Genomic DNA, 12,522 nt, shown 5'->3' on the forward strand with positions numbered 1-12,522 from the left:
AACTAAAGAGGTTAAAACTTTAAAAGAAAAGTCTATTCTGTTTTTCAACTCTATTGCTTTCTGTTTTACAGCTGTAGTTTTTTCTGAAACTTAGTTACTATTTTTAACTACAAACTAAAATGAAGATCAACAAATGAAAAAAATTTCAGTAACTATTTTTAGATTTTAAGAATAAAGTCTTACAAAGCTAAGTGATCTCTGAATGTCAATCACCAATAAAATAATTTACAGGAGCTAACTGATTTTTTTGAACACATACAAAAGCAATATTCAGAACATTATACAAATACTTGTATTCCTGGATATGAAATAATAAGTTACTCTTATAAATGACATGAGTTGCTTGCTATTTTATTAACAGATGCTATTTCAGATTAAGCGAAAACCTTTTTAAAAGAGAGGTTTTTGTTTACGCTGTCATTTAGATAAATTGTCAGACTATTAGTCACTGGAACTTGACACTTCAGTCAACTAAAATTGAGAATATTCAGAAACTAGTGATTTTTATCCCTAAGGTTTACTACTGTATCTAATCTTGAGTCAAACTTGGTATGAAGCTAATAAAGCTTTAATTGTTTGTTTATAAGACAGCAAAGTACAACATAATTCTTGTAGCTATATTAAGAAACCATTCAAATCACCTCCTCTTCCCCATAAATAATGTATTTTAAAAAATCCTAAAAAACACTGTATTACTATAAAATGTAGTACTTCATGAATTAAAAGATTCTTAAAATCATGCAGAATTATTCTTTCAAACAATATCCAATCACAGCAAATTGACTGGGATCCAATTTACCATTCTTTCAAAACTCTCTTCCTTGTTCTTATTGTTGAGAAACAAAGCTATCTCACAGAGAAAAGCACTGAGGTGCGAAAAGGCTGTTGACTGTGTTACCATACATAGCAGCACAACTGATGTCTGCTAGCTTAGCAAATACAAGTCCTAGATTGACATTTCATTTAATGTTTTCTCAAGTCAACTACAGTGCTCCAGTGATAGAAGTTTTGCAATTTGTTTTACTACACATAAAAGTTCTCATAAGAAAGCTTTTAACTCACAGGAAAGTTCATTTTAACTTTCTGAGTTTGAATTACAGTACACACCTTATAGAACTGTTTTTTTATGTGGTGCAAATAATGTTTTTAGGACAATGCAGTACTCCAAAAGTGCCTTAAAGCATGTTTCCAAGAAAGCTTTTTTGGAGTGATAGATAAGCCAGGAGGACATTGAATTCTACAAAGTTATACAACACTGTAATGATATGTGAGACATGGAAGAAAACAAGAAATATTCAAGATGATGCAAATAAAAAATGTCATTAATCCCTTTCTCTCACCTTCCTAATGCTGAGTAAAGCTGCTGTTTTTAAAAACATCATTACAGGGATGAAAAATACTTCTGCTACTATTTGGTGACATAGTATCATTGTGAAAAGCCATTCAATACCGAATGCTACTCTAACTGTTACAAACAAAATAACTGGTTGTTCTTTGTACATTCTAAAGTTCAATTAGCAGCTTGATTCAAGGAACCTTGAGGAGGAGTTTTACATCAAATCTATTATTTACTTTTGAGCTATACCATTTATTTTAGAATTATATTTGATATTGATTTAAAGACTTCAAGTGATGGAAAAGCTACCATGTCCTTTGGCAGTGCATTTTTAACTACAAGGATGGTTTATCAATTTTATTCCACTAAGTTGTCCCAGCAGATCAACACAGTGATGACTGAGGGCATCCAATTTCCTGTCACTAATTTTATTCTGGTACTTTCGAGATAAAGTAAATCCTACCTAACACAGGAAAGCAAATGTACCCAGATATATAACTATTTCTTTATAGTTTTTCATTCTTTTCTTTTTCTTTGTTTCTGATACAGGTTATTATATATCTGAAGAACCAAATACCTTCAGGGTATTTAAGCCAGGAAAACCAATCACCTAGTTCAGCATTTCACCATGGAGCTTCTAACTTAGGATACTATAACTGTTTCTGGCTAGCTCTTTTTCTTATTTTATTTTATATTACTTTATTTTACCTTTTCCTTCCCCTCCAGTGCTGATTTGTTGCAATCTCTTTGATTCATATAAAAGGAGAAACATCTCATCTGATCATAAATAGCTAAAATAAAAACTGTCCACTTTTATCACTTAAATGAAAATGTGTTAGAGATGCCTGAAAAAGCATTTCATTAAATTATTTTTCTGTTTTTATTCACAGATAGTTTCACTGGAGAATTGGAGAGAAATTCAGCACAACGCATTTAACATGTTTGTTTCTTCCCACAAGTTAAGCATCTGTAAGCTGTGAGACGTGGTCACCTCCTTACACTCTACCACCAAATGCTTTATTTCTGTCCCTATTTAGACAGTGGGAATGCCTAAGCAGCTCCTTTAATTCAGTTTCTGAGTGGCATTGTGTGTATATTGTCAATGTGTTCCTTCTTAAGCAGACAGCTTTTAAAAAGCAAAGCTGGTAACAATTCATCATATATCTAAACTGAAGAAAGGAAGGAAAGTTTTGCATCCAATATGCCATACTTAATGGCATGGAAATACTCTGATTTTATTTATGCATCTCTAAAATAATAGGAAAAAAAAGGAAAAAACCCCAACAGTTCTGTCCACATAGCTGAGGAGGATCTATCCTGTGGCTTTTTGAATGACCTTTTCAACTATGTCAAGGAATTTTAAACCGAGTCTCTCAGTACATATTGAAAAAAATCAGTATTTCAACTTTTAGTATACGAAAATTGAGAGTGCAGAAAGGGATAATGGCAAGTTTTGTAGGTGAAAATATGGTATTTTGTTTTAGAGTTTACTTTTGCCAAAAATGCAAGGGAAAAGAAAATGCAATATATAAATATGAAGCTAAAGAATAAGGCTGTAACAAAGAATGTACAAAATAACAGATATTATCAGGCAACAATATAATAGGGCTGCATTTTAAGGCCAGAATTCCTATCTGTGAGGATATTATACATTATAGCACATAAGATGAAACTGGAAAAGCAGTAGGAATCTTGAGTTTGTGCTAAAAGGATGATTTATATATATGTATGTATGTATACACACACACACATATATGCATTATATACGTATATAAAATCTAAAGGAGAGAGGTTTCTGCATGCTTTATGTTGTATTTTACTCTCTATTTTTCATATACTTTGTACTATACTCTATCATCTGCCACAAGTGATTATTCTGCTTATGCAGAGAGCAGTTTATGAAACAGGTAGGGTCTACAGTGCTGGAACTTGTCAAAAGAAGGCGTGATAGAAAAAATAAAATGGTGCCTAAATTCAAACTGCAGACTCAACACCAGGAAACACATGAAAGCAGTCTCATTTTCCAAAGAAGCAGAATGGCCATGGAAATCAACTGAATATAAGCCTGCCTGGTGCTCAGTACCTTTGAAAAGGTAGGTTGTTTAAATATAAATATCGGTTTAGAAGCCTAATTTTAGTTACTTTTTTATTATCTTGACCAAGGATAAAAGGCAGCACTGTTTCAGTATGGCTTACTTTGATATCCCTCAAAAAAGGTAGGAGGTCTGGCTAGGTAAAATGAGTGAAGCTGTCATTATGTTTAATCTTTCTGCTTTCTTAACATAATGAAGAACTAGCAGGTATTATACTCAAAGTGCTTTTTTCTCTGGAATACTTCATTTTCTATTGTTGTTCTGCTGCTGTATTGAAAAAGTGAATGAGGAACCTATTTATCCTGTGCTTTCACAATAATTTAAAAGAGAACGAAGAGACAGCAGTAAGTTTGTGTTTTATGTGAGGATCTAGAAGTCAAAGATGTTTTAGAAGGCCTCCAGTTTCTGAAAAGAAAGAGGTGGTATAGAGGACACTCGGTATCTTTCAGGTCAATGTCCTGCTGGTCAGCAGGTCACAGAACAGCAATTAAGTTGCCTTCAATTCCATTTTTATGAAAAGATCTAGGGAAGATTAGAAATGAAACTAAAGGACTTGGGAAGAAAATTGGGGCATTTATTAAAATAAAATTATGTATATTTCTATGGTGTAGAAAACAACAAAATTTGTTTTGTTAGCTTTCTCTTTCCAACATTTCCTGAATACAATCACTGTAAAATAAGATAATCATCTGTTACACCTTATTGTTCGAGAAGATGTGTTAAACTTGTGTCCCTAATGACTACAGTAACACCTGCTGGTAAGGGCATGTGAACATCTGAATGTAGCCACCAAGCTACTCGTGACTCCAGTTCGTTTCTTCTCTACAGACCAATATGAGAATCTTATGGATCAATTCATTTCCTTTAGTGGAGCAAAACCCAGCATGCTTCACAACAAAAGGCAGATATAACAAGCAGCTGTGGTACTTACATATAATTCCTCACAAAGAAACGAACAAAGGAATGCCTTTTAAAAAATATGTTGGTCTTCATTATTTCATAGCATAAAATTCATACTCACATCATTTGTTCTGTTCATTTCTCTATGGGAAAGTATGACCCAATCTGCTAGAATATTTATGTGTTTGGTAAAAAGCACTGAGGTTTCGCTTCCCAGCCAAAAGGTCTTCAGAAGAACTGTCTGTGGCATGACTTGCTGATGCTGTGAATTGGCCCCTTCAAACAAGCTGTAAAAAAAGAAAGTGAAAAAAACTGAATCTTCATGCCACTTTGATTACTATAGTTACTAGACAGGAACCTTGTCTTCTGTCAAAACACACAAAGGTTTGGCAATTTTTAAGTATAGAAAGATCAGACACAATTTCTGATGAATAATAAGTAAAATAATGATGACTATTACAGTCAAACTGTAGGAATTCTAATATTGTGCTAACATTATATAAAGTACAGGCAGAGCAAAAACAAGATTTTTTTATACTTCATAAACTAAAGAAAGATAATTATCTCCCTAGTAAAAGATAACATTTAACTGAAAATTTTTAAAATATCAGTAGGTTCGAACTCCTTCTTGTCTACCATAAAGAATGATAAATAAATAAAGTATTGCAAAGTCAAAAAGGCAACTTTATGAGCAAAATTAAACACCTACTGAAACCTGTAATACAGTCAAATAATAGCGTATGAAAAGTTAGAGACCTTAAAATACGATCAGAAAAAACAATACAAATTGCAGTAAGCAAACTGAGCATTGAGAAATACAGAAAGAAATTCTAAGCAAATACATGTCTGTGAGAACCATATTTTATTAGGGACATACTAAAATCAGGATACAATCTGCTGTATAGTGCATGTGAAATTGTGAAAAGTAGTAAGAAAGAATTATCCCATAAAACCCACCTCATTGTCAGAAACTCTACTTCAGCTTTTACTAAATCAAAGAAAAACTTCAATAACATTTTGTGAACTATCCTCTGTTCATCTACTTTTTCTGAAACTGAGACTGCATGACAAATAGTTTTGCAATAAAGGCAGGACCTGAAAAATAAACACCAAAAAAATCCATTTGTATGACTAAAATGATATTCTGATTTACCAGCAAAAAAAGTAGTTTTGACTTTTGACAGTTTTGACAAGTAGATGCCTTGCTCCCCAGCAACATTCATCATTTTAAAGCCAGACTTTTATGGTTTTAAAGCCAAATTTTCAGGAAAAAAAAAAGTTAACATGTTTGAAACCGGGGCTTTTTGTTGTAGATGATTTTGTTCATAGCGTAACCTTAATTATTTAGCTGTTAAATTTCTCTACTTGAGTTACTGTACAATTACTGAATTTAACAGTACTTCTTAAAAATCCTGTCATTACAAGGTAGTCTAGCATTATAGACTACATTGTATCCTATAAACCTCAGTTTAAACAGCAGTTCACACAGATACTGTTTGACAGGAATACAGTTTTTGATCAAATCTAATGATTGTCTAACACAATGCAAATGATTTTGAAGTGCAGAATATATTTTTGGATAGAATTTTGACTATTGGAAGGAATACATACAAAAAAAAAAAAAAAAAAAGCAAGTACACAGTTGCAGGGTGTTCATATTCTGCCAGTAGTACTGTTAAGAGCTTAATATATAAGATAAATTATTTCCCATTCAAGTGGCATGTGACATGTTCCTAATCAAAATGGCTGAATGTTCTATTACAATGATTCAAATTCAGTGCCTTTCAAGACTAAGAGCATGTTTACGATCATGTATTTGTAATCACTTATATCAAAATATTTAAGTGTTACTTAAGATGATATGATAGCAATGAGGTACAGCTCCTCTTCCAAAGGAACAAATGAATTAATTTCTATTCAAGGAAGTAAAAAAAAAAAAAAAAAAAATCTCAAGGTAAAGAATGGAGTAGCAACCCAAACAGTTGATACATGCAGAGTCTTATATTTGTAGATGTATAGAATTTAGTAAGACTTGCTGAACAAGATTGTAAAGTTTATGACTAAAATAAAAATACAATATGAAGCTTCATGTTTGGCAAGATAAAATTGGAAGTTCTTTCACAACTGCAGAGAGATACATATAGATAGATATAGAGATGGACTCCCACACACCAGCACAGCACTAATACATAAATTATTTTAATTTGTGAAAAGCATAGCAAAAATAAATAAACATTTTACAAAAAAAGAGAAGAAGCAAAAATATATTTTTTTCCTTTCCAATAAACACCTCTACCTGTGTGTTAAACTGAAACATATAGTGAAAGGTCCAAACCTCAATTACAATGCTAGACCTTCATGTACATTTAACTTACCCTGGTGAAAAAGTGACTTAAGTACAACAGAATTCCAACTATCCTCCCCTACCCCAACTGGAAGTAAAATAACACTTATCTAATACCTCATTAAATTTTCTTACCTTACAAGCATTTCTATCAAGGACCATGTACCTTTCTTACAAATAGGACACTGAAGAAGGTCCATATAATACCTTAACACAGAAGGGGACTTCCAAGGAGGATCAAGTTGGAGAACAAGGTACAAAATGTGAAGAAGTTTAGCAGAAAATATTGCATCAGTATTTCCCTGTAATAAAATTAGAAAATAATATTGGCTGCATATTGGCCAAAGATCCATGATCACTAAGAATTTACACATTTTCTTCATTCCGTATAATCCTAAGTGACCAAATTTAATTGTGATCCGTTAAGTAACATGCAATTCAATGCAAAACTAGAAGCAGAAGAATTTCCATATGAAAGAATTAAAACAAGCACAGCTTGCACTACTGTGGTATTCCAGCATCATTGCTTAGAACAAACCTTGAACTGAATTCAGTATCTGTGACCTATTAAGTTAAAAAAAAAAAAAAAAAAAAGTCACACATATGCTGTTTCTCAAAGCAGCAGAAAGAATTCTGGGCTGGCTCCTTCATAATATGTAGAGCACTACATTCCTATGGCTTATAAATAATAAAAAAGAAACAGATTAAATTTTTCCCTTTACTATAGGCTGCATTAAGGCTAGCACATTGATGAATAGGAAGTGAAGGGTTAATATTTCACTTGAAAAAAAACTAAGTATATTGACAGTAGCAAAGATTATAATATTTCCACTTCTTGTTTTAATATTCATAATAGTTAGGCCTTCAGATCTCACCAACAAGACGTGTTCTAGAAGAGAATGAAGAAGTTGCACAGGGGGTATACAGTACTTCTGACCAGCTGCAAGTTCTGTGATTACATCAGGAAAGAAATACTCTTCCACTAGTCCTTCAAGCACACAAAGTGTACCTCTGGACAGGTCAGTATTTTTAACCTAAAAATAAAATATCTTTGTAAGTAAGAGAACAATTTAATACAGACCAAATACGAACAAAAACTAACATGAAATTTCTAAGAAAATATTGGAAATATAATAAGGCAAGAGAACATTATACACTAGAATTGAAATAACCACTTATAGCCTGATTCAGTAAGTTGCTGTCATCTAGAAGGCCTTCACTCTTACTGAACTGGGTTTTCATTAAAAAGACAGTACCTTTCATAAGTGCTTATCATCTCAGAAAATCTGAATATACTTAATCTTTTAAAAAAACAAATTACAATTTACACACCCAATAACCTATCTGTAATTTATTCTTGAAAGGTATACAAAGAAGTAAGTGTTAATATTTCCACACATGCACACAGTAAATGAGACAGTGCATGACTGGAACAGTAAGATAATTAGTACCACTGAACAGCTTGAGAATGAAAGAAAAATGTAAAATCATGAAATATATAATTTATGAGTAAACATTATAAATCTATAAACTGTATAACTGTTTTATATCCCTAGCACTCCTATTCCTATATAGCATGTCAGAGAAGCAGCTAATGCTAGGGATAGTAGAAGTATCGATCCCAGTGTATTTCAAAGCTCTAAAGACCTTCTTAATGGCACAGAGCTCCTCTCTTACTCTCTGCCATTCATGAGAGCAAAACATTTAACTTTGCAAGCTTTCAGAGGACCCATAAGGATCTAACAGCTTTCATGAAATGCTGTATCTGCCCTGCAATTTCGCTGTTATCATCTGTACTTTCAGCTTTCCAAACCTTTATTTCTGTAGATTACTGATACGCAAGAGGAGCTAGTGAAGATGTTCTCAGCTACACTGCTGTTTACCTCTGTTCTCTAGTCCACGTTCAAGCTAAAGCTAAATGTAAAGCTAAAATGTACAAGCCAGTTGCAACCATACCACTACCAGAGCACAGCTTCTCAGTGCCTGATAATTTCTATGTTTGAAATCCAGCTACTTTGCTGTATTTCAAACCTGCTGAAGTCAATGAGATCCAGCATATAGATAAGCATGGGCAATGAAAAAGTTCAGGGGCACACATAAGCCCAACCCTCAAGTGTCCAGGCCAATATAGATATATTCATAGAATTCCTCTCAGGACAACAAAGCCTGAGGCTCTGGTAAATTCAAATAAACTGGGATAAGGAGCCTAAACTGTGAAAAGCTGAGGCAGGAAGAGGAGACAATTGAACTGCTGGGAATTAAAAGGTTACATAAATTTATTATTACATGAGTTCCTAACACCTTGTAGACTTTAGGATCTTTGCCAAGAAACTTGGCTCCTAATGCATGTTAGACACAAAGCTACTGAAGACATTCTACCAATTGTTTTAAAATCAAGGAAATACACAAACTTCAAATCCAGCTGAGGTTTTGAGGTCTATGGAGTAGACTTATATTAGCAAGTTATTGTCCAAAAATGTTTTAGTAATAAACTAAAAATTTTAAGAGATCAGAAGAGATAAACCTGCGGAAAGAAAGCATAATCATAGTTAAATCATAGCTCAAGTCTCTCAGAGAATGAGCTCCACCTCAGCTTTAGATACTTGGTTTCTTTACAAAGGTATCATTTCTGAGATTCCTGTATTAGATTCTAATGTATGCCAGTCTTGTATTAATGATAAATAACACTGTTCATCTGGACAATTTGCTTTTAATAAGGTCTTTGTGCATATGGATTATGCAACTCACATTTATTTCAATTTTCTCATTTATATATGCACTATTAAAATCTCCATGTTATTTCCTATGGAAATAATGGTGGCATTCATACTTTTGTAATGATAATTACATGCAAACAGCACATCTAAACGGCAACCGTTTGACTGCAGTCAACAACTTCTCTGTTGCATGGATTTTAGATGTGTGAAGATGACTTAGGATATTGTGCATGGATGAGCATGTTACTTCTGGCCTGCATCTGGTGATGTGATCAGTATCTGTTTTTTTAGACTGTGACTGAAACTTACATCTTTTCAAAATTCTTGTGCTAGAAAAAACAGCAACATCCATACATTATTTGGAAAGAAGCACACTGAAACAAAGCTATTCGGGAGAATGTGAGCCCTTTGTATCACATTCAGGACAGGAAGGAAGTAGAGAACTGTTTTTCATTTTATTATTTATGGGTAAGCAAAGATGATATAAAACTGCTGCTGTGGTGGACTCTTCTCAGTAGCAGGAGACCTCTTTCATAGGGCTTTTTTATTTTTTTAATACAGAAGTTACCATATAAAGTACAGTAGCTCATAGGTGCTATGTATAATACTTTTTAACTGTTGAGAGCTATTGTTTCAACAAAGCATCCTTAAACAATTTATTCTTAGTATTATAGATAGAAAAGGGAAAAAAAATTGGTAGTATTTATTTACTTAACACATAATAAAGAAATAGTAAGAACTGTTACTGACCTATAACTGATTTATGCCATGTAACTGGCTTAAGGGCAAGAAAAATGAGAAATGAACTAAACACTTTAGAAAAGTGAAATTAAGGCAAAGTAACCACAAAAAAGGACTTGAAAATATAATCCACCATAACCTACTTACTTTAGTGCACTCTCTAGCCTGCTTGATGATATTTAAAGCTTTTGCTGTAAGAACAACTACTCTTTTTTCTATAGTGAGATAATCTTAGCTTAAAGTCTGTCCCTACTAGCAAAAATGCATGAGCACTGTAACAAGCAGTATATACTTCCCCTTCGTTGCTATTGCAAAAATACAGTGCTTGAATAATCTCAGAAGCTCTAAATCATATGAGGCCATATTTGCTTCTTTTCTTCTAACAATAACAGGTAAAAGGTCTCTTAAGCAGTAGTATTAAAGAGTTTCTTCAAGATAAAGAGGACAGTACTGAAAGCACTGAAAGAAAGAACAAATCTTGACATATACCCAGTATTCCAATTCCAAAGCTCTATGTATCTCTTCAATAATTTCATTAGACTGATGGGATAATTCAAATATTTTAAAATGTTTATTTGATAGCTAATTTCACAATAAAAGTGTGTTTGTTTAACCTCAGAATAAAATTCCTTGTACACAACACGCCCTCTCTGCAAGAATCCTTACCTCTGGATTGCGTTCATTCAGCTGGTCTATTTGAGTAGACTTATGCTTAACAGTCTGTAAAAGAGGATAAAGTCAACCTGTACATTGGATACCAACAGCCATATTCTATAAATATTGTATAAAAACAAAGAATGTTAACTTTTTTTTAAGCATGACTCAAGCAAAACATTCAATGTAGTCTATTTATATTTATCTTTTTAATATTTAGATTGCAAAATTATGGAATAGAGGATTAGTTACCTAAGAGGAAAATAATATAGGCATTTTTTCTCCTCCTTAGTTTTCCTGTTATTTTTTGCTCCTTGATTAAGCAGTTGCTATACAATGACAGTTTTATTAGTTTTTGTCCACTTACATAAATGTTAGTGTTTTTATTTTTTCCAGCTTTTCTATGACAAAATATAAATTTTGGATTCATCTTGCAAGTTGACTGAGACCTGAAGATATGGCAGTAGGTGCAAAAATGTATTACTGCTATAGCTACCTTCAGTTACAGCCTAGTGTTAAGATCTTATTTATAAAAGTCTTTTAGGAGAGTTTGTCAGGATCTCAGGGTCATGATTACTCCTTCTGCTCATATCCACGTAATAGTTTGAGGGAAAAATAATCTGCTGAGTAGTGCACCTGTTGTATATACAATACAGAAGTTGAGATGCAGAATGAGAAGTTAAGGGTGCATTTATTTTTTAAAGGTCTGGAGGCTATGGTCTTGATAAAATGTCACTGATAAAACATGGAGTATTTGAGGGTGCATATTTAAGCAGCTTGTGCCTTCAACTTGTCAATTTTGTTTCTATATACTATACACGGAGCACTTAAAAATTCTAATTCTTTTGCTGCTAAGAACTTATATTAATATACATAGTGGACCTGATTCTGCAGTTACAAAATCATATGTTGTTCTCTGTAAGCGAGCTCTTATAAGAATAGTTACACAACATCATTTGGAGTCAGTGTAGCATGCAGAGATAATATATCCTGACTCAGAGCAATTAATTGTTCTGTTTCTAGATACAAAATAATGCTTTTAATTGTTAATGTACTATGTGTACCATGATTAGATATGTGTCAATATTAAAATGAAAGAGTGCATTTAGCTTTATTTTCTACTTGTAATAAAAAAACATTCATATGAATCAACAAAAAGTTTGCTTCTTCTAGGATATGATAGGTTTTAAAAGCTTGTTAGTGTAATTTAGGTAGATAACAGACAAGTCATTGAAAGACTATAATTTGATATAACATTCTGTTGGACAATATTAGCTATTATTAGATATGTTACACTAAAATTTCAAATAGTCCACCATGTCTTCCCCATGCCCATGCCTACCATTTACCCTACTAAATTATATTTTGGTTAAAGGTAGAATGTAGTAAATAGGGTATTATTAAACACTGCAGGCTAAAAGGCAATATTACAATTTCAGAAAATTTCAAAATATCTATTATCTATAATGAAAGATAAATTTAATTATATGTATTTTACGTTTTATGCTAAGAAAATGCAACTAATTGTTACCTACCTGAGCAAAATATATATGTTTTATCACAGCATTTTTCATTTCAACAAGCTGCATGTTAGACATGATTTGTTTGGTTTCTTGTGCAGCTAGAAAACAATTCATTTGGATAACTTCAGTATTTTGTATTTCTTTCTGTGGAGAGCAAAAAAAATCATTATTTTTTAATTTCAAATGGCATAGAGAACTAACGCTCCAAAATGGC

The 12,522-nt window shown here is 32.6% G+C and overlaps 1 protein-coding gene across 3 annotated transcripts in view; it reads right to left on the bottom strand.

Moving 5' to 3' along the window:
• Nucleotides 1-12,522, bottom strand: part of LOC135323449 (SMC5-SMC6 complex localization factor protein 1-like) — a 38,068-nt gene that overhangs the window by 14,133 nt on the left and 11,413 nt on the right. For 2 of the 3 annotated variants that reach the window (XM_064499850.1, XM_064499848.1), the window contains exons 6-11: nucleotides 12,321-12,452; nucleotides 10,798-10,851; nucleotides 7,549-7,707; nucleotides 6,809-6,975; nucleotides 5,287-5,424; nucleotides 4,451-4,616 (exon numbers count right to left, since the gene is read on the bottom strand). In XM_064499850.1, coding sequence (XP_064355920.1) covers nucleotides 4,451-4,616; nucleotides 5,287-5,424; nucleotides 6,809-6,975; nucleotides 7,549-7,707; nucleotides 10,798-10,851; nucleotides 12,321-12,452 — 816 coding nt within the window. The remainder of the gene's footprint in view (nucleotides 1-4,450; nucleotides 4,617-5,286; nucleotides 5,425-6,808; nucleotides 6,976-7,548; nucleotides 7,708-10,797; nucleotides 10,852-12,320; nucleotides 12,453-12,522) is intronic. The other variant, XM_064499849.1, reaches the window with a different exon arrangement.

Source organism: Dromaius novaehollandiae, chromosome W, assembly GCF_036370855.1.
Source record: "Dromaius novaehollandiae isolate bDroNov1 chromosome W, bDroNov1.hap1, whole genome shotgun sequence".
NCBI lineage: Eukaryota > Metazoa > Chordata > Aves > Casuariiformes > Dromaiidae > Dromaius > Dromaius novaehollandiae.